General features: G+C 32.5%; 1 protein-coding gene across 1 annotated transcript; it reads right to left on the minus strand.

Annotated features, from left to right (window-relative positions):
• Nucleotides 1-1653: 1653 nt before the first annotated feature.
• On the minus strand, nt 1654-16650 carry LOC141667086 (carbon catabolite repressor protein 4 homolog 6). Its single transcript, XM_074473437.1, has 15 exons — nt 16520-16650; nt 16014-16419; nt 14517-14683; nt 12470-12535; nt 10482-10534; nt 7240-7321; nt 7107-7153; nt 5838-5919; nt 4914-5006; nt 4732-4764; nt 4532-4620; nt 3418-4441; nt 3227-3312; nt 2872-2956; nt 1654-1991 (listed from the first exon to the last, which is right to left on the minus strand). The coding sequence occupies exons 1-15, from the start codon at nt 16580-16582 to the stop codon at nt 1923-1925; spliced, it is 2445 nt and encodes an 814-aa protein (XP_074329538.1). The 5' UTR covers nt 16583-16650; the 3' UTR covers nt 1654-1922.
• Nucleotides 16651-23723: the final 7073 nt, after the last annotated feature.

Consider the following 23723-nt stretch of genomic DNA (forward strand, 5'->3'; position numbering starts at 1 on the left):
ACTTTTGGATGTTTTTGGATGTGAGGTTGCTTTGCGTATTGAAATTGAATAGAAAAAAGGGTCAATTTGAACTGAAGTTGAGAAACATCTGGGCTCAAGGGGAAGTTAACGTTGACAAATCATGAAAGAGTTTAAAATATGGTCCATTTGGTCTTCTTCCTTATAAATTACTTTTCACATGGTACTTCATTCCAAATTTGGGAGCATATTGTTATTTGTTTTCTGATATTGAGATATATTTGGTTTTAACCTTATGTACCCTTAATTTTACATAATATTAACACAATCTACAGTCACTTCTCTCCTTGTAGTTCTAGACTCTGAAAATTTCGCAAAGCATTTTTCCATTTCCATGTATAAACTCCCTCGTGTTTGTCGACAATAAATAAAAGGGATATGTTATTTTCATAACTACTTTTTAAAATTCATAATTAAAAAATATGAAAAGATTAAATTATTCTTCTATTCATTTTTTCAGGAATTTGATTGTGAATTCACGGGGCCTAATATTTTTTTCTCTGAAAATTAAAAAGTAGCTCAGGAAATAAAATTTTCCTAAATAAAAGAACTAGGAAAGTAAACATTACAAACTAGCAAAAAGGGAAAAAGAAAAAGAAAAAAAAACATTACTGTGTGGAATATGGGCGGTGAACTGCATTTTATGTTTTCTGAATCCATCTAGCTGTCATCATGTTCACATTTTCTTGTCTCTACATGCACACACTGAGTGCCAGTGGAAGGATCAAAGAATCATGGAGGACACCGGATGGGGATATTAAATGTTAGTGCCGGCTTAATATGTTATTAATCAGATTTTATTTAATTGTCCGACCTTAAGTATACAGTTTTCTACAATATTGCACAAGTGAATGTACAATTTTTTATGTAATATATTGAATTAAAACCAAAACTCTGTAATAAAGTTTTCCTTAATTTACGTCAGTTTAATATGTTAAAAAAATCTATTATAAAAGTAATAAACTGTGTAATTGTAAACATGTTATTACGGGGGAAAAAATCAATTCTTCCAATTGAATTAAAAAAAGAAACTAATAACTGACATATCTTGAAGCGTACTAACATAAAGCTTCTCTATTACTTTAAAAATGGGGGTATAGTAGGCAATTCAAAGTCTCAGATACAAGTCCGACAAAAAAAAAGTCTTAGATACAAGGTAGACAGAAAACGTTCAGACTAAACGAACCTTTTAAACGAGACCAAACAAAATCAAGGGGAAGGATGCAAAGTCTGACTACGAATGATATGATTCAAATTTTGTCCCAAAACAACTCAACACACTTCAACTTTGAACTTCCAGAAATTTATTAGCTTATTCCTTCATCAAAAAAACTCATCACTCCTTTGTATTAATCACAAGGAAAACACCAGATGCGAAAATAAATTAGAATAAGTGGAATTCATGATTCATATATGTTTCCTTTTTTTTTCAGATAAGATCGAATTTCCGAAATAAGAACTATGCCTCAACACATTATTTATGTCTTGAGTTACCCCGCCCTACTCAGCCTGATGGTACCTCCTTAATCAGGCCATAAAGGAAGGCTGACACTGAGTTGGTAGGCGCACTACTAACCTCCATATACAAATTTCCTAGACCAACAATTTACTAAATGGAAAGAGAAGAAAAGAACATAAATAAATAAGCACATAACTACTAATAAGTATTTAATCTTCAACTCAATTTTAGTACACATGATTGACATTATTCCTCGTTGAAGAAAAATACAAGAGAGAGAGTGTGTGAATTTTCAAGGCCATATTTACAATTAAAAGTAAGATTAATCATGTGCTAATGACCGGCTTGAATAAAGATGTGTGTATGTTGGGTATGTTGGGTTGTGGGTGGGGACAGCTATCACTGGGTCACTAATAGGCCTAAAAAAACATTACATGATAATATGCTACAGACCTTCAATATCTTTTGTAAAAGCCAACTCAGAAACCAAGGCAATATGATCGCTTCCCCATTTCTGTAAAACAATCAACGGTTAGAAAATACGCAACTGTGATATATGGTACATGATTAGATGACTTCAAGTGATCTGTGAGTGCAGAAGACTGCTCCCTATACATGTGCACCAATAATGGTTTGTGAGTGTCATCAACATGTGAAACCTCAAAACAAGTAATTGTTTGTCAAGAGATGTAGGTAAATGCTAAGATTTCAAATGACTCAACTATAGGAAATTTGGATAATATAACAACCGCAAAGTTGCGGATAGCAAAGACATAAAATTTAATTATGTATTGAAGAGATTCATTAGATACGCAAATAATTTGTCTCATATGAAAAGTATGATAATATCATGCAGACATGCACTCTTCTAGTCAAGGTTCCTGGCAAATACATTAAACACTGTAGCAATGAAAGAAACTATGGGGAGTCACCTGTATCAATGATGCTGTGCTGCCAATTTTTCATGAATTTGACTTGGAATTCAGGAGACCTATTACTAAATTCAGTAGAGACTGAAGGAACTAGATGTAAAGTTGGGAAGATTAGAGAGACCTATATAGACTGCTAACTTAGAATGTTGGGGAGAAAATTATATATACTCCAAGATCTAAGATTACTATGTTACATAGAAGCTGTTAATTGTTTAACTGTTCACCAATCACCATTTTAATTACAAGTATTGAATTGGACCAAGTACTACCATGCAAGACTAGAAAATTGAAATATACTATCAATTGCAGTAGCTAACAACACCAAACGCAGAAATATATCAACACATCCAGAACAAACATATTGACGACTTGCATGCAAGCAGAGAAATTGTAAAGCAGGACATGTATAATCACTCAATGTTAAAGTATACATGACCCTGTTATACATGATAATCAAAATACCTTGGTAGGAAATCCACTAGTCCACTGCATAGCATGCTTTGGTAGCGGAGCAAGAACCCTGACAGTTTGCAGACCTTCAGAACGCCTGCAGTAGTTTATATACAATTACATTCAAGTATTGGATCACTCAACTTTGCACATCCCTTAAATAAAAAAAGATCACATAATCACTCAACTAAACATAGCTCTTATATAGAAAACACATAGCGAGCTGCAGAACTGCAATTAATAATGCAAGCGTATAATTCAATATATCCTTTATTAAATAGAAAGATCTTCACAAGAATCCACTCTTAAAAACCAGGGAAGTCAATTGCAAATGCACTTGATGTATGGGAAAGAGACGGATACAAACCATATGTAGTCGACTGTGCCCAGGAAGCACCTATTGTAGCTGGTCGCCAAAGGCTCGCCATTTGAGTCTCTTGTTCCTGAAGAATCCTACAAAGTGAATCACAAGCACCAATGTATCAAATTAGTATTGCCAGATATAATGTACAGTTTGAAAAGTAACAATGTCCACATTCTTAACAAATAATGATATACCTCAACTTCAGAATATGTGCTTCTTAGCTTTAAAGGGCTCTGCACGAGTGTGGAGTCCGCACAGCCCGTAGCAGTTTCTATTTCCATCGGGGTCCACGCCGATGGATCATAAGCAATTATTTCCGCATCAACTTGATTGAACTTCATGCCAGAATCATCAACATGTAGACCCAATTCAGAGATTGCACCATAGTCAGTGGAGCCTAAGCATTCTGAAGAGTTGGATCCAGACATTTGACTTAATTCAGACGGAATGCGAAGGTCACCATGTAAAGTGGACAAAAAAGCTTTAGAATCTTCAACCGGTGTTCTACTTTCCGCGGATTCAGTAACCTTTTCAAATGAGTCATCTTCCATTTCATCTAGTATAATACCATTACCTGCATCTGCATAGCTATTTGGAATTTTAACTTCAAGCGAGGTTGGAAGACGATTATTTTCATTGGAAACTGAAAGAGGTTGTGTATGATTAGAACTTCCATTTGGAGTGGAATCATTTATGTCACATAAATTTGATTGATGAAGCTGGCTGCAAGAATCATCTGATGCTCTATTAAGGTCCTCCTGTTCTGTGCTGAGCAGATTGGTATGTATATCTTCTTGATGGGAATGCATATTTAGCGGTTGATGCATTGCCGTTTTAGTGAGATGTACAGAATGCCTATCCTGGCTTCCATTTAAACTGCCAACTTCAATATTAAAATCTGAATCTTTTTTATCATGGCAGACGCCAGCTTCATCACCATCAGATATTCTCTCATCATTGTGTTGACCGCCGTTGGATAAGCCAGAAGAGTCCAGGCTCACAGAGTTAATATGATCAGATAAAGACAAGTCTCTTTGAGTAGTAGGTATATTTCCATTTTTACCATTAAGATCAATGTTTTTCTGCATGTTGGAGGAAGTCTCACCCTGCAAGACATTCCTATCAACGGCAGGAGCATGAAGAGAGTTATCAGTTGGTATATCAAAACGCCTGCCTTCCCTGTCATTGATCATTGTTATAGAATTTGCAGTCTGAGTCCTGCAATTGTGGAAATTGAACTTTCATTAGTGTGCAACAAATCCCCGACTCCTGAGTAACATTCACCGATCTCAATAACAAATATAATACCTGGGATTAGGAGGATATGACCTTAGTGAACGAATTTCAGCTGAAGCTTGTCCAGATAACTTATCTCTAGGCAGGTCAGACAAATCTAACTGCAACAAATAATTATGTCATGTGTTGGAACTCATAAAAGTAAGAAAGTTCTGAAACGAGTTAATGGAAAAACTGGCTGCAAATGGAAGCAAATGTAAAAAGAATCTTACCTCTTGCTCTGATATAAAATTGTACAGTGGACTCTGAAACCAGACAGCAAAGAGAATTAGCAGAGAAACTTGATGCAAACACAATTACGAACAGGAAACTAGAGTACAACCTCCAATTAAAAAAGATGAAAGTCATGCACCTGAACTTACAAAGAGAAAGATAAAAAAAGGAATCAACCTACCTTCGGCGTACAGTTAAAATCACCACAGAGAACAACTGGAGCATCATCCCAAAGCTTTGACACAGCATGAATCCTGTCAAGAAGGACTCTGACCTGCCAGAAGAGAATTAGTTATATTATCGTAAATTAAACACAAAAAAGAAAGGATATGACATATCATAAGTATACAACAAATAGCTTAACTTCTTTTTACTAATGCCAAATTCTTAAAGTATTAAGCAAGGCCACATTTGGGTATTATGAAAGATGCTATAAATTCCTTTCTATACAGTGTCTATAATACATGTACATATAAATTACATATAAACATCAGCGATCTAAAAAGAAAAAAGAGAAGTTCATCGATGACCGGAGATGAATGTGTAGTCCCTCAACATGGAAGCAACCCAATTGCCTATTTTCTCTCAATTGCAGCTTTATATTCAATCAAAGGCAACTTGGTAAGTCCCTGTTGACCATAAATTTTCACTGCATGATTACAACTACGCCACCTGCATCCCTTCCCAAAAACACGGAAACATGCCAGGTGGCGTATTATGTGCGAATGACGCACCCCGGCACATAGGGCATACGGGATACATAGTGCTTCAGTAGGGTGATGAATCCCTGTTTCCTAGTAAATTAGCAATGAATGTTGCAGAAATCTCACTTCTTACTTCTATACCTTGGACTAAGCCATCTTTATGACTTTACTAGCAATACTACAGATAAGCATATGTTTCTATGTAACATAATACTGATGCATTATGCATAATATCATATCCTTACATGTCACGAGAAAAAAAAGTGCAACTAAACACTTAAAGCGAGTATGAAAAGAAATTTCGGATACTAGAAAAGGAACACAAATTTGTAATACAGTGCCACATAACCCTAAGATGTCAAGAAAACAGTCCACATAAGTGACTACGAGATTGTATGTACCTGGCCAAGCTTCATCTCTCCCCTTCTAGGATTGTATAGAACATGAATGTTACCTACGACAACTTTACTAGAACCTCCTGTACTGCAGAGAAAAAAAATCTTCATATTAAGTGGGGAAAATACTATTCATAAACAAAATCAAAGCAAAATGACCATTAGTTTTTAATAAAATCTTTTGGTTACTAGAGTAGTTTGGTAATTTTGTACCTCAGTTGGAGGCTTGGAGCATCTAAGTCCTGTCCAAATACCTTTAGTTTATACTTTATATAAATGTTTAACCTTTTAACTAGAGTAGTTTGAATTTATCATATACCTCCCAGAAATCAAAACAATCTCATTCATCTCACCAATTTGACAATACGTCTAATTCCATTAAACATCTTTATATTTAATGGAAGAAAATGAGTTTAGTATTGTATACCTTAGTGATTCAAAAATATCAAGTAACTAATTGAATAAATAACATTTTTCAATAGATTTTATTAATATTTGCCATTATAATAATATTCTTATTATGCTAACTGCATTTAAAAATATAGTAATATTTAGTCGAAGTTAAATAACAATATTATATCTGATTGAAGAGAGAATGTTCAAGTTAACATTATAAATTATACACCCTCAGTCCCACTTCACGTTACTTTTCCGCATGCTTTTCAATACTCGTTTAAAGTATAGTTTCATAATGTTTTTTTAATTTTTTTTCTGAATAAAAGTTTACAGTATAGTTTAAAAAAAGTTTTCCGAATAAAACTTTTCTGAATAAAAGTTTAATGTTTAAAGTATATATTTTTTTAAAGTATAGATTCATAATGTTTAAACTTTTATTCAAAAAAGAAATTAAAAAAAAACATTATGAAACTAAACTTTATAGAAGTCTCGAACTGCGTGCAAATAGTGAACGTAAACATCCCAGTGGGACGGAGGGAGTAGTAAATATTATTGAGATACAATGTTAAGATACGTTCAAGTACATATATTATTAGGCTCATGCAATAAAATCTGTTATTAGGAGACAATTGTTCAAGTCAACATATTCTTAAAGTAATATATTTATATAACTAGTAAACTTAAATAGAAAATTTGTTACTTTATAGAAAAGTATTTACTTTAATGTTCAAACCATTTAAGTGAATTACTTGACATTTAGCCCGTTCATTTTCCATAAGATTGAACTTCATACATTTATATAATTACATCTATTTTAGTGACAAAAACAAAATTGTTATGATAATAAATAAGGAGAAAGATTATGAATAACATGTTTACCTTGAAGGTATAGCTGATTTGTGTCTTGTATCATTCTGACTTATCCGCTGTTTCAAAATATGGGGTCATGATATTATAAACCAAAGTAATTCATCTTCAACAGGCCATTGTGGATTAAAAAATCTCGACGTACCTCTAACACACAAATCTGGGCAACATTATCCCGTAGTCCAAGCTTATTAAATTCAATGGATTCCTCGTGCAATAGCTTGAATCTAACAAAAACAGAAACTTAAAAATCAATTCTAAACAGTAAACACTATAAAACATTATTTTTCTCGAGGATGAATCACATGAAAGCACGGGGTTTTCAAATCTATTGGCACACCTTGTTAGCAACGGCAAAACATTGATTAATAAATACCCATTTCATTTTACAGACTTTTCCAATCAATCAGTCGCACTTCAATTAAATATAAAATACTCAAAAATAAATAATGACCGCTTGGTTTAGCGGTATCTCCCTTGCTCCCACAATGGGATGTTGAAGGTTTGAACCTTGTCAAAGTGGGTGTGCTAGTATCCCCCCTCCCCTCCTCTCTCCATATATATATATATATATATATTAGGTTCTACGGGGTCCTTGTTTTTTGTGGAGTCCTGGAGTCCACCTACGTTCTGCAATTAAAATATTACGTAAAATGTTGCCGAACATATCATTTTGCTAATCATCTTGCATTAACATCACTATTTTAATGAAAATCTTACAACATACATACAATTTACATGTAAAAATATGCAAAACATATAATTATACGAAACATGTTTATTGTGCGGAACATACATGTTCACATTGCAGAACATACATGTTCTAATTGTAAAATATATGAGATGCAATATTTTTTTGAAAATAGTGATGTTAATGCAAAATGATTCGCAAAATAATATGTTCTGCAACATTTTACATAGTATTTTAATTGTCAAACATAGGAGGACTCCACAAAAAACAAGGACTCCATAGAACTTTTCTCTCTCTTTCTCTCTCTCTCTCTATATATAGGCTTGTCAATGGAGCGGGGATCCGGTCCGATTCGACCCGGAGCTTGATAAATGGATATGGATTGTATAAAAAAAATTCTGATCCGCTTAAAATCCGATCCGATAAGGATCCGATCTAGTAAGAAGCGGATATGGATTTTACGTGATCCGATCTGTTAAAAACCCGATCCAGCTTATATTATATATATAATAAAATCTATATATTTAAATATTTTAGGTTTCTAAGTACAAAATTTTCATTAAATTTAAATTCCTTAATATTTCTTCCTTGCGATTTATATATTGAACCTGAAACATAAAATATTCAAATGTATTCATATATTTGCCGGTTATGCAACTTTCAGAATATATCTATATTTAATCGTAGAAAAGTGAAATTTTACATAATCAATTTACTAATAATTTAATTTCGCTACATGAATCCTCAAAACTGAATCTATGTGCAAATTTTTGTGATGTAACTATATTGGTGCTATATTTTAAAATTCATGACTCGTTTCAATATGCAAAAACAAATAAATTGAAATTCGATGACAGTAGTCTTTGAATGGCTTGCACATTTATCTAAACACACATCGTATCATTTCATATTTTTCTTCGTTCATTCTTTTTTTAATGTTATTCTCTCGACAAAAAAGATGATATCGGGTTTTTTCCTCACAGTTTTAGCTTTATACACTTTATTTTACAAATATTTTTCTTTGTTCGTTCATTTTCGATGTTCCTCGTGTGATAAGTTGAATAATTAGTTTATTCCATTTCGAGAGATTTTTTTTCATTAGATGATAAATTGATTTTACGCATATTATACACTTAATTTTACAAGTATCTTAATTTTCTTAAAGTTACTTTTCGTAACTTTTGATAATTTAAAAAAAACTCACAAAATTATTGTGCAATTAAATTGCGTAATTAATAAATAAAATAAATATTTTATGTCATAAATTATTCTATAATCTAATAACCCTTCTAAATTCTAAATAATAATTGAGTCTTAGAGTTCTAACTCCCACCAAATACCGTAATTGATGGGTCTGGTGACTATGTCATTGCATATTTGCAATATTAGATAACTTTAATTTCCAAATATTTTTTATTTTCATTTTTAGAAATCAGCATGTAGCAAGAATAATTTAATTTAAGAAATTTTATATATTTAGATCTAAATGGATTGGAGCTCCGATCCGAAAATCCTAATGGGGCGGATATGGATTGAGCTATAATTTATCCGACACGCGATCCGATCCGAAAAAATTAAATGAATTTGGATATGGATTTACTTCAATTCGATCCAAATCCGACCCGTTGACAAGCCTATATATATATATACAAGTTCAAGGAGTCCTCATTTTTTGTGGAGTCCCGGAGTCCATATACATTCTGCAATTAATATATTACATAAAATATTGCAGAACATATTATTTTCCGAATCATCTTGCATAAACATCACTATATTAATGAAAATTTTGCAAAACATAAACAATTTATGAGCAGAAAATTGCAAAAGATATTATTTTATAAAACATGTATAGTTTGCAGAACATACGTCTTTACATTGCAGAACATACATGTTCTCCTTGTAAAATATATGAGATTTGCAAGATTTTCATTTGAATAGTGATGTTTAAATACGATGATTCGCAAAATAACATGTTCTAGAATATTTTACATAATATTCTAATTGCAAAATGTAAGTGGACTCCAGGACTCCACGAAAAATAAGGACTCCATAGAGCTTTCTTCTATATATATACTTAAAAATAAAGACAAGAATAATATAATATAATCTTAAAAAAATTACATGTTAAATTTATTCAGTTAAAACTTTTCTTTTAAACTTAGTTATATGTTGGTATATTGAAAGTTAAAAATTACCAGAGATAAAAGAAACTATATTAATATATTCAGTTAGGTGTTAATAATTTATAACTTTTAGATTGCCAGTTGTATAAAAATAAAAATATTATTAAAATGAACGGAGAGGATTGCCATGTGTGGCCCGCAAGGGCGCGGCATTCGCCTGTGGGGATTTGTAATGAAAGGAGAAATCTCAGGAGAGTAGGCAACACTGATGTAGGAGAAGGACAAGTTGAGATAAATTACCTATTATAAATGCAGACCTACTGATTTGAGTGACTTGTGAAATCTGGTTAAAATATTACAAAAAATAGGGAGAAGGATACAGCCATGTGTGGACAGCAACATCATTAACAAATACCACCATTGCATGTAACTCAAGTCCTCGGAGTAATTATTAAGTATTTACATAGTATATCCTAGCGCTGCAACATCCATTAACAAGCTAAGACTAATTTATCTAAATCCAGTTTACTAGAACAATAAAAACTAAGGGAAAATGAGACAGGGCTGTGTTACCTTGAGGGACGCCAAAATATTGCACAACCATCAACTGGATTTCCCGTTCGCATCTACAGTTTTTTTCTGGGAAAATGTTACGATTTTTCCAATCTTAATGAAAAAAATAACGAACAAAACATATAAAATGACATGTCTAGAGTTAATAATACTTTCGCAGCAGATAGCCGATGCCTTGTCCATACAAAAGTTGATTAGATTAATATAATAGACATACAAATAAAAAAATTGAATGAAAAATCAAAGCTCAAATCATGACAAATTACTTGGTTTGATTTGATGCAAATGACGGGGATATAAAATTAGTAACAGATATTTCATTGTTAAATGAACACAACATCATAAGCATGAGTAGTTCATTTTAATAAGCTAGTAAGGTTACGTAACAAAATTATCATTCTAGCTATTTCGCTTTTTTTTATTATTGTCAAACTCCCATGCTGAATTCTAAGGTTGCTACTACAATGATTTGAGATGCCTAGCCAACTCCAGAGGGTTATTTGACAACAATACTATCTAAAAACCAGAAGTGTGTATACACAATGGCTAAGAGGTGAGCCAGTTCCTTTTATATGGCTAATCAAATAAGTTTTCTCACCAAAAATTTATAACGTAGGTGTTTTTACACATCATCTTATTTATCACAATTTTGCACATTTGAACTCGAAGGTTTAAGATGATTTCAGTCCAAATATATATTTGAATCAGAAGGCTTTTGATCACTGTCCTGCCTACTCGGTTGATCAAATTGCATAGGAGCAATATCTCCACATGCATTTTTGTAATACCTCCGCAAGCGGATCTTACCAAGTATGCATTAAAATGTCGTATTAAAACCAAAAAAGCAAAAAACACTACAAAAGTTTATGCCTTCAATACTTGGGTAAAGATCAATTACCAGAGTACATATAAGAAGCACAAGGGATTTATTATGGCACGACTATGGCCATCACTCTTCAGCTGGTCCAATAAAGTTAAAATGGAAATATTTAAGGAAAAAACAAGAGTAGTAATAAAAAAGAGTATTATACATCCATCGTTTTTAATAAGGTAAGCAGAGGATTACTCAATAAAAGGTTATTGAAGGATAACTGAAGTTATATATAAATACAGCTAACTAAAGATTCCCAATAACAATATTATAATATTTTAATTCACATGCAAGCATTTAAAAACAGAAATACAAGTAACCAATTAACAGGATTAATAATATAATACTATTTCGGCACACGATATATTATAAAATAACATAGAATGAATAATAAATATTAATAGGAAGGTACAAATAAAAAATAATTAAATATTAATCATGGTTGTCACGTCGTTAAGTCGAGGTGAGTCGATGGACTAGTCGTAGACTAGTCGACAAAATAATAATATAGTTATAAAATTATATATATTAAATTAATATTGTAATTAAAGTTTCTAACAGCTACCATTATGTTGTATTTCAGAATGTTGGGATCAAAATAACAAATAAACATCGAAAAATAACAAATCTGCCAGCCAGTAGTATATTATATCCTAAAAGTACAGAATCATAATGTTTCTGTCTGACTGAATAATAAAACAAGTTCTGCTGCAACTAAAACTAACTCATTTCTAAAACGGAGACATTTTCCCTCTTTATTTAAAGAGACAGGACCACGATTTGACTATTTCGAAATAAAATAACAAAAAGAGCACATACAGAAATTATAGGCCTTTTCAACCACATGTTAACTTCCAATTCAATTTTTCACACACAAAGAGAGAAGAAAAAGAGTATAATAAATCAACACTTGAACTAGAAGATATAATAACATAAAGTGGTAAGAAATGCAGCAAATTTATGCATATGCACACACTCTAATTTTATTTCCTGAACTAAATATTGGGAAATGTTTAAGGAGCAAAAAAAGATGCAACACAGTTTTAAAAAGTACATAAGAGTATAAATGTATGAATAGAGACTTGGGAATTCATAGTTTCTGCAACTCACAACAAACCTTCCAAGTCCCGCAATATCCCCTAACCCTCAACTCTTCCTCTAATTCGTGAAATCTATCAACCTCCTGAAAAAGTAAATAAGTAGGAATAAACTTCATAAAAAATCACGGCCGGATACTCCACCAAAAGGAAAATGTATTCGCAGAAAAAAAAGGAGTGGATATCATTAACTAAACAAAATAAAAGTTATAAAATGGAATAATATGAAATATAAGATGTATGACGGCAAGATCCAGATGCAATCAGTGTTATGGCCTAGATCTCACTGTTCAGAACCCTTTCCATACGGTGCAAAACAGTTGTCCAGAGTCCAGACAGCAATGACTCGATGACAATGTGCAATACAGATTACAGAGGACTAGTTAAAAACTTTATGGACTAGAAAATAGATTTGAACAGATAAAATCATCACAAAAGGACTGATGAAGGGGGTCCGAGGAGTATAATCAGGAGAATCATCAGGCGACCAGAAAGGGAATTAAGAGTTCTTAAGAATTCAAGTCATGCAGGGTACCTGAGAAGAGGAAAACACAATCAGTGATGCCCACGCAAAATAACTAGCGAGGAGAAAAGTTACTACTTCAAAATGAAATCCTGATCTAGAAAATGAGAGCCTTTAGAAATGGAGAGCATATTTTACAATATTTACGGTTCATGAATTACATTAGAGCAGTAACTGCAGTCATGAAATACTGGAATTACATTATCTTAATTTGTATCATAATTGGAACCAATTGTAATTTATTTTTATATAATTAAAAATTTAGATACAGAAATTGTAATACAATTTTAATACTTTGTACATTTTACAGTATGTTATAGACTTATGGTGCAAAGAAGAATCTGAGTAAATTGGTTTAACTGTAAGAACTTAAAATTCTATTGCAAGCTCTCAAAATGGTGAGGTCCCGTGAGCCACTCATGAGTTCATGACACAGGTTTAAGTGATTGACACCCAAGACTCCGTGGTTCCGGCTACAACGGTTAAAAGGGCTCATTCCCACTCCTGTCAATAACAAGCTCCTTGGTCCAAATAAACCCTTCTTGCATCTAAGGTTTAAAAATGATATTTGCTGGCAAGCCTAGGCCGTCTACACTTTGTTAACAGGGAAGAACGAAAGGATAATATCCAGAGTACCTTCTGTGAAGAATTTACTACTGCAGGAAAACTTGATATGTAACTTACCAGAACCTCAAATAAAGAAAGGGTGCCCCCATATCAAACCAAAGTATGCCCGATATCTTTTTCAATTTAAGGATTGCGGCATAGATCATTATAAGATGATAACTCTTTTGAATTAATGTCTGTAAGACCCACAAAAAGCTGGTCTATCTGAGAGAAATGTCAGGTTACTATACGTATTGGCTCAAGATATTTGACAAGTAGATGAAAATTAGGTCGAACAGGGTATCTTTGTGCCAGATAATTGCAGCCAGCTGAATGAGTAGAAAAATTGATAATGATGTCATTTCATTTCTTGAGCTGGAATATACAATTGTGAGAGTTCCCAAAATCTCTTTTCATTTTTCTTTCTTCTACTATAGGTCTATTCTCTCGGCAATTTCCCTCTCTCTTCTATGTATTCCTAAAATTTATCTGCTGAATTATTGAGTCTGACAGAAACTCAGTAATAGTATTTAACCAGTTGGCCATATCTAGACAAATCAGGTCATTGATGTGACTTGATTGGACTCAATGTGAAGAGCACAGAGAAGATAGCAACAGGGATTGCCTGGAAGCTGTCGAAGGTTTCACTATGTCCCGCAATTCACTTGTAAAAACTTATAGCTGCTAGACACATTTGAAAAATACTTGTTCTGAGAGTTCTGTTGGGACAATAAAAATTACATTTTGACTTCCCAACTATTAGTAGCTCCCTGTATTTGACTCATAAACTTCTGCCCAGGCCATAGAACAAATGTGGAGATATAGGTGTCAATATTGACTTACCTTTTTAAAAATGTCAGATATTATGTATAGATACTATCCCCAAATATATTAAATTACGGGTCTGTATAATGTAATGACATCGATGGAGTGATTACCTGAAAGCATAATATGTCAGCTGACCATAAACCAAGCTCAAAAAGTATATTCTTCTTTCGCCATTCCCAGTCCATCATATAACGAGGTACATGAAAGTACAGTTTCCCGCGATGATCAGTAGCCAGGTAATCTGCTAGTATGTTGTATGAGAGTACTGTAAACCGATCTGCAAATTATATCCCAGGTTCATTGGATTCTGAAGAATTTAAATGGAAAGCTAGTATATATAACTTCGTTTCATCCAACAGGTTCGATGTTATAATAGATGTGACCTTACTGCTAGGCAAGCTTATAAGTATAACTTACACAAGTGTAAGTCTGATACTAAATAAACATAAATTGCGGAGTAAAAAACATGCATAATAAAATGTAACCTAACACATGACTCTCTAATTAATAATATAAATGAAAAAGTTTATATTGTTGATTAATTGTTTTCGTCTATATACAATTTCAAAGATTGAAAAAGAAGATAAAATTTAAAAAAAAAAATCTCAGGGTTTTTGTCAGTTAGACTAAAATCGGCATAAATAGGATATTAATATATTACTTAGAAGTTAGAAGTCATAAATTTACCCCAAAAAAATAAAATCACTTGAAACAATACTAGTTTTGTTTTAATGTTTATCCAGATGTCTATATAAGCTCCTTCAGAAAATTTCCAGGGCTTTTGTCACTTGGACTGAGAGTGGCAGAAATAGGATAATGATATAGTATTAATTAGAAGTCATAAATTTACACCCAAAAAATTAAATTAATAGAATCAGTTTGTTTAAACATACATAAAGAAAACACCAAAAACAAAAGTTCATATAACGGTTGTTCATTCATATGAGCAAACAACAGTGACCATTTAGCGCAAAAGATGACGCCATACAAGCATTAAAAAGGACGTGTTCGATAAAACAAAACAATAGTCTTGGGTAGATATTCTGGTACCCCTGCGGTACTTCAACTGTAGAAATCAGTACTCCTAGAATTTTTCAAGAAAGGAGAAGAGTATTTGCATTGCAATCTGCAAGCCATGACATTATTGAAATCACAATTTTAATAATCAAATATAGGTTGAACCAATATTTTTTTCGTAATACTAATCCACTACCATAAATTAATAAAGTACACAATTCCTTTAATTCCCTTATTACATGACCTAGAAAATTCCTAATAATCTACCTATCTAAAATATGCTTCTTTACTTTGATTTCCTTAATCTATTGCTTTTTCACTCGACTTTTGAAGTTCTATAAACAGAGGTTATTTTCACAATGGGGTTAAAATTTTTAAAAAAAATAGTGCATAATAATTCAAATTCGTCATTTTAAAATTCATTTAGCCACAAATAGGAGATGACATTAAATTTTACAATACAACATTCTTTGAGAACTGTGTAAATTATGAGTTCAACTCCGTGAATCAAAAAACAGAAAAGTTAGGATTCAAAATCAGCAATGCACAACACTAAAAACACAATGAACCATAAGCAAACAATATAATACCGCAATTACGAGACGGACGCTTTTTAGCAAACTCCCAATTCCGATAATTCAACTGCTTCTGATTCCTCGATTGTTGATTCTGCTGATAATGCTGCTGCTGCTGTGGATTCCTCAACTGCTGCTGCTGCGGAGACTGAAACTGGTGTCCAAACTGTTGTTGATTATTATAAAAAGGCGGTGACCTAAACGCCTGATTCGGATAATAACGCAACGGAGGAGCATTAAAATTCGACTGCGATGGTGGATACTCGGAATGCGAAAACCTAGAATTAAATTGCGCGTGATTTTGGTGATCAATTTGCCCTCGGCCTCTATTAACGTCTCGAACTGATTGAAAATGAGTGTCTCCGGAGACAATACCGGCGGGAAGCTTGTCGGAGAATGCTCTAATCCGGCGACCTCTGTACTGTAAACAGAATGACACTTGCGTGGATAAAAACAAAACAGAAACATAAATGTAAAGAGACATACAGAAGATGTATGTATAAAATAAGTAATAGGCTTACAGGAGGACGTGAAGACATGGCGGTGGCGAGGATGGAAGAAGTTGCAGACAAACGAACCCTCATTAATCACCCCCACCTTTTCTTACTCAAAAATTGTTGCGCGACTTTATAATTTCAGGCTTCGAGTCTACCGGCATTTTCCCAAATTATTTCTTAAATATTTTGTATTTATATATTTAGTTATTATTATATTTTATATTTTATCATGACAATCTTTGTAAAATATATTATTATTTTAAAAAAAATATTACGCCTTTTAAAGTATTACTAATGTGTATAATTGTATTTCACAATTATGCATAATTATTCTTTTATTTTATTTAAATATTTTAACATTCAAATAACATGTAATATATATTTGTCCGTATTTATTTTCAAATGATTTATTTCAAAAGAATTTCATTTAGTTGTTATTATATTTTTAGGTGACATACAATTAAATTACAATTAAAGGTTTTGTTCAGAAATTAAAAAGTTGGTTGCACTTTTTATCTTACTACTTTTTCAAGTGTATTTTTAATAATATTTTATAAATTTTCCTTTTTTGTAATAACATTTAAAAACATACTTTACAATCTATTGTTAAGGTATTTTTTCATTTGATTAAATTTATATGTTATTTTAAATTGTATTAATTCATAATAGTTATTATATTTCTTTTCAAATTTTATTATTTATAGAATTTGTGACATTAATAACCAAATATATATAGTAAATGTCTCCATTATTTAATAATATAAAAAGTTAACTTTATACGTGCACCATACATATAAAAATTTATAAATAATTTTTTACATAAGAAGAATTGTTTTAGACTACACACCAACACACTAAGAGGAGATAGGGGTGATGTGCGCGCCGGGATAATTATATTATATTATATTGATTAATTACTAATTATAATATTAGTCCCGATCACAATCCTAATTAGGATATTATAGTCCTAACGATAAAACTATAACCATTTTTAATATAAGATTTTTTTTTAGAAAATGAGTTGATTTATTTACTTTTAATATCAATATTTCTTTAACAAAACTACTATTATTTTTGTTATTCAAATAAATTTATTTACATGATGATGATATTATTATTTATCTCTGCATACTATAGTTTATACATAATATCAACAAACTTTGAGGAGATAGGTATGATGTGGACAATAATATAATATTTTACTGATTCATAATTAATTATATTATTAATATTTTCAAGCCCGAATTACAATATTAGTCCTGACTACCAAATCATGCCATTTTATCTCCTTTACTCCAATTATATATAGAATATAATATCAAAAGTAATTGTGTTTATCTGAATTTATTGATATAACCCTCAATTATCTTTTACTTTAACAAACAACAGAATCTGAAATAGTAGAGTAGTGAGATTGATTTGGGGGCTTAAAATAAAATCAATTAGGATTATCAACGTTCGATATTTGATTATAGAATATATTGTATGTCTTTTTTAATTCTTGTGCATCTCTATATACATCAATTTATGCTTTTTTGTTTATGTTTTTATGTCTTTTCGTTGTTTATATTTAGAATTTGTTGTGATTTGTGTTAAAATTATATGTATATGTGTGTTTTGTGATTTATGGTGCTTGTAATGTAGTTTTGTTTGCTGATTTAGTCATGTTTCTTAATTACCAGATGAATTTATGATAAATTAAGTTGTTACGTTTTACTGAGAGAAGAGAGAGACATGGATATATAGAGAGAGATAAAGATAGAAAGAGATAGGTAGAGATAGATAGATAGAGATATAGAGAGTGACAGGAAAACAATCATCATTCTATATATATATGTAGACTAGGTTCCCGATATCTTGTCTTTCCTTACAATTTTATTAAATGTAATCAAAAGTTCTGTTTACTAGTACGTACGATGTTAAGCTAAATCCTTAATTACATTTAACATTTAAATTATAATCGTTCCCAACTGAACTTTTGATCTAGTTTATTGAATATCGACAGTGCAAGCACAATTTCTTTACTGTTTCCCATTTTTTTGAATTCCACGAAGCTTAATTATGTGTGCATTATTTTATGTGTCCTTTAATATGCTAATATATTTCTTTTTTAGTTCTTTTAGGATATGAATCTGGGACCTCGAGATCCCACTATCTTAAAATTACAACGTGAGCACAGATTTATAAAGGTATGGAGATTAGGCGACAGAGATTCCCAAAGATGAGTAAAGCAAATTAGTCCCGACTTCCTGAATTACACCATAAAATGCTTCCGCTGTTAGAATCAACTAGTTTCTGTGGCATTGCAAGGGTTTCTTCACCTCAGCTTGATTGAAGTCTCATTTCAGCTCTTGTAATAAGATGGAGGCCAGAAACTCATACGTTTCATCTGTCGATTTTAGAGTGTTCTATCACACTTCAGGATGTTGAGGTGCTTATTGGATTGTGTGTTGATGGGGACCCTATTATTGGTGTGTTGATAGGGACCCTGTTATTGGTGCTACTTTGATTGTTAATGGTACCTTTTGGCTGATTATTGTGTATTTATATATTTTGTTTTATGTTTTATATAGGTGGATGGTATATTTTATATAGCTGGCTGGTTCATCATTATTTTACAGAGAAAAATGGACGTACTCTTCCTGTGTACCGAGTTATTTTGGATTCAATATAGGTTCGTCACACTTTAAATGGTAGCCTTGCACTCAAGATGTCTTGGATTCACTACTACCATACTGCTTGAGGGGACGGTATATATGGTGTTACTGTGGCACACTGATTTGGATCTCTATTATTGAGCATCATCGGCCTAACCGTGTCATGAAGCAATTTGGGATTTTCAGACAATTCCAGATCACCCTAAAGATATGAGTCACCTCCACAAGTTTACGTTGCAAGGAAAAGTATCGGTTAATTGGGTACATAAACATCAACCATCTATCAGTCTTTAGAATTCTTGTATTTTATTCTGTTTGCGAATCAGATATGATCGTCGGTCAGAGTAAAGTTGTTGAATATTATGATTGGTATATGCAGAGGACACGAAGATTTCATTCTCGGATGGGTGCACTTCATGTATATGTTGTAAGTATATACGTGAACGTCACTTGTTTTTATGTGTTTATTAGTTTTTCAATGTTAATGTTAGAATTGTAATATCCTCTAATTTTAATGCCTATATCTATGAGATTGATTTGTGATATACTCTGCAGTCGCAATTCAAATTGACTAAATATTGAAGAATTGACCCAGACATTATCTGTTTGAGTACCATAATAGTTGTTGTAGGTGTTTTATAAAACTGCAAATGTGTTGATAAATCTACTAAGGATTTGATCATTCTGCATTTTTAAGATATAAAGTATAGCTGATATAATATTCCTCTTGATTCTATATCTTGGATGATTAACTGTCGTACTCACAACAATATCTATGGTTAAAATATAATATCATAAAAAAGGCAAATATGCAATTTACAGTTTTACTAAGGAACCAAATATTGTATTATTTTCATTATAGGGAGAGTTATTTAAAGCTATAGCTAGATGTTCGGAGAATGTGCTGTTTGAGGTTAGTGAGCTAGCTTCTCTCGGATGGCAAGTTGTTCCACAACGTTCAGTCCATGGATTTTTTGAGGAACTCCCACTAGAAGAATGTCGAAGGTTGTTAGTCGACATGCTAAATGTGGTGGGCATGGAAGATGTTAGATATATTTGAGATGTCATGTCTAATATGTTTCATGTTTAGTTTTCAGATCTTAACAAACAGGAAATATCAGTACTTACTGGAATCAGTACTTACTGGAAGTCAGAACTTAAGGATATCAGAACTTAGGTTATCAGAAGATAGATATCAGAACTTAAGTACGGGAGGACTTACAGTTAAGGAAGGAAGCTGATTTACAGGATAAAAGATCAAGACTAATACAAAGAAGATATGCATGGAAAGAGTTAGAAGATAAGAAGACTTATATAAGATATATGATTGATATATTTTAGGAGACATAATTATATTTCATATCAATTAGAAGTTATCTTGTAACTGTGTACTATATAAACACAGACATAGGCTTACACTATATGTGTTATCATTATCGAGAAGATCATACATTGTAACCTAGCAGCTCTCGTGATATTTGTTCATCACTGAGAGAGAACAGTTCCATTGTAACAGAGTTTATTATATTGAATATATCTGTTTACTGTTACTTGTGTTCGAAATCAATTTGATTGTATTAAACACTGTATTCAACCCCTTCTACAGTGTTGTGTGACCTAACAATTGGTATCAGAGCTTATTTGTTAACACACATACAGTAAAGATCCAAACAATCATGTCTGAAGAAGCAGAAAATCCAACCAAACCCACTAAAACTGAAGAAACTCGAAAGACTCAAACCCACAGTCGATATGAGACTATTAGGGTTCCCATACTGAGACCTTCTGAGTATCCCATATGGAAAGTGAAGATGGCTATGTTTCTGGAAGTTACAGATCCAGAATACCTTGACATAATTAATGAAGGACTGCATAAGCCAACCAAGCTCTCTGTTGTAGTTGCAGATCAGCCAGCAAAGACCATACCAAAGGAGAAAAGTGAGTATACAGCTGAAGATATCTCATCCATTGCCAAGGATGCAAAGGTAAGGCATTTGCTGCATAGTTCCATTGATAATGTCATGTCAAATAGGATAATTCATTGCAAGACTGCAAAGGAGATATGGGATGCTTTGGAGACAAGATGCCAGGGAACTGATGTAATCAAGAAAAACAGGAGGACTATACTCACTCAAGAGTATGAGCACTATGACTCAAAAGGTGATGAGTCATTAACTGACTTATATGACAGGTTTGTCAAACTCTTGAATGATCTGTCACTGGTGGACAAGGAATATGATCTTGAAGATTTAAATCTAAAATTCCTTTTAGCTCTTCCGGAAAGTTGGGATTTGAAGTCTACTACTATAAGAGACAACTATGCTCTTGATGAAACTACTCTTGATAAAATTTATGATATGCTCAAGACTTATGAACTTGAGATGGATCAAAGGAGCAAGAGGCATGGGAGAAAGTCAAGGACAGTTGCTCTTAAAGTTGAGGAAGAATCCCCCAAAGTGGTTGTCTCAAAGAAAGGCAAAGGAAAGGCTCTCATCATAAAGTCTGATTTAGAATCATCAAGTTCTGATGATGATGATTCAGAAACTGAAAGTTTACCTGAAATAGATGTTGATGAAGAGATGATGAAATTATGTGCTCTTATGGTGAAGGGTATCACAAATATAGCCTACAGGAAATTCAGAAGGGGAAAGAAGTTTTCCAGGAAAGGTGTAAGTGCTAATAAGAAAGGGTTCAGAAAGTCTGAAGGCAAAAGTGCAAAGTCTAACAGAGGAGACAACTCAAATGTCAAATGCTACAATTATGGTGAAAGAGGCCACATATCTCCTGACTGTAAGAAAGGAAAGAATGACAAAGGCAAGGCACTTGTCACAAAGAAGAAAATCTGGACAGACTCTTCAGATTCTGAAGATGAGGTGAATTATGCTTTAATGGCAAATGTAGATGGCAGCCCTGAAACTGCTGAATTGAAGGTACCTCAAACAACTTATGCTTTTCATACTGATGATATTACTGAGTTGAGATTATATCTTAAAACCATGTTTATTAGCTACAGAGATCAAACTTTAACATGTGAAAGATTAACTTCTGAAAATCTTGCTTTTAATAAAAGGAATGATTATTTAGAAAAAGAGTTAGTTATGTTCCATCAAACTCAGAAAGAAAGAGATGATGCTTTTTATGTTAGAGATGAATTGCTAAAATTGCATAAATCTCTAAAAAATGAGTTAGAAAAAGAAAGAGAGATTATCAGGACTTGGACTAACTCTGGCAGAACAACTCAGAATTTATTAAGTAGTGAAAACTGGAAAAAGGGCTTAGGTTATGGAGATGATAAAAGTGAAAAAGGAACTGAGCAAATTGAGCCAATTGTTGTTAAATAAATTGCTAGGCCAAAGGTAAATCCTGTTAAGTTTGTAGCTAAAACTGTAAAGTCTGATTCTGAAAAGATGAAAGAGTCTGTGACAGAAGTTAAGTTAAATAAATTGCTAGGCCAAAGGTAAATCCTGTTAAGTTTGTAGATAAAACTGTAAAGTCTGATTTTGAAAGGATGAAAGAGTCCGTGACAGAAGTTAAGGAGAAGTCAACTTCTGACAAATTAGAACAGGATAAACCAGCTGAAGTCAACATAGGCTTAATGACAAAGAAGCAGCTTAAGCATAAGCTGAAAGAAATAAGGAATGTCAACAAGGTAAAGGCAGCTAGGAAAAATAGGAATGGAAAGGAAGGTGTGAATAAAAGCAATAATTATATGCCTGTTCCTAATGCTCCTAGAAAGAAATGTTATAATTGTGGAAACTCTAACCATCTTGTTTCTTCTTGCAGGAAGAATAAGAATATAAACTCTTTACCTATTAAGTCAGGAGTTAAGAGTCAGTCTGTTAGATTTAAGTCACAAAATCCTTGTTTTCATTGTGGTAGTTTATGACATTTCATTTATACTTGTAAGGAATATCATAGTTTATACTATGATTATTATCAAATAAAACCTTATTTGAAGAAAGTTGCTTTAATTCCTTCTAGTGTAAAGTCTGATGCAAAGTCTGATATAAGTTCTGATAAACAACATGTTAGCATAAACTCTGATATTAATCCGCTGCAAATGCTAACAAACTTAAAAAGGCCAAAGGATCCAAGCAAGTCTGGGTCCTTAAAACTAACTATTAGTGGTCTTTGTGATTGCAGGGCAATAGAAAAAACATCCTAGTACTGGATAATGGATGTTCAGGACATATGACTGGAAATAAAGCCCTGCTCTCAGACTTTGTGGAGAAAGCTGGCCCAGGAGTTTCTTATGGAGATGGCAACATGAGAAAAACTCTGGGATATAGCAATATTAATCTTGAGAATGTCATCATTGAAACAGTAGCTCTTGTCTCAGGACTTAAACACAATCTGCTGAGTGTAAGTCAAATCTATGACAGAGGTTATCATGTGGATTTCTTTGAAGAACACTGTGAAGTTGTAAGCAATTCTACCGGGAAAGTGGTCTGAAAGGTTACATGCATGATAATATTTACTAAGCCAGACTTTTAACAAGTTCTGATGGTTCTGCAATCTGTCTGTTGAGGAGAGCATCAATTGAAGAAAGCTGGAATTGGTACAAAAGACTC

This window comes from Apium graveolens, chromosome 6 (genome assembly GCF_009905375.1).
Source record: "Apium graveolens cultivar Ventura chromosome 6, ASM990537v1, whole genome shotgun sequence".
Classification (NCBI taxonomy): domain Eukaryota; kingdom Viridiplantae; phylum Streptophyta; class Magnoliopsida; order Apiales; family Apiaceae; genus Apium; species Apium graveolens.

Bases quoted from the DNA above. Each gene is read 5' to 3' on its own strand.
- LOC141667086 (XM_074473437.1), bottom strand. From the start codon at position 16,582: ATGAGGGTTCGTTTGTCTGCAACTTCTTCCATCCTCGCCACCGCCATG. The intron at 12,536-14,516 runs GTAATCACTCCA...TTACTTTTTCAG, and splicing joins CTGACATATTATGCTTTCAG to GAGGTTGATAGATTTCACGA. The intron at 7,154-7,239 runs GTACGTCGAGAT...ATTTTGAAACAG, and splicing joins CCCAGATTTGTGTGTTAGAG to CGGATAAGTCAGAATGATAC.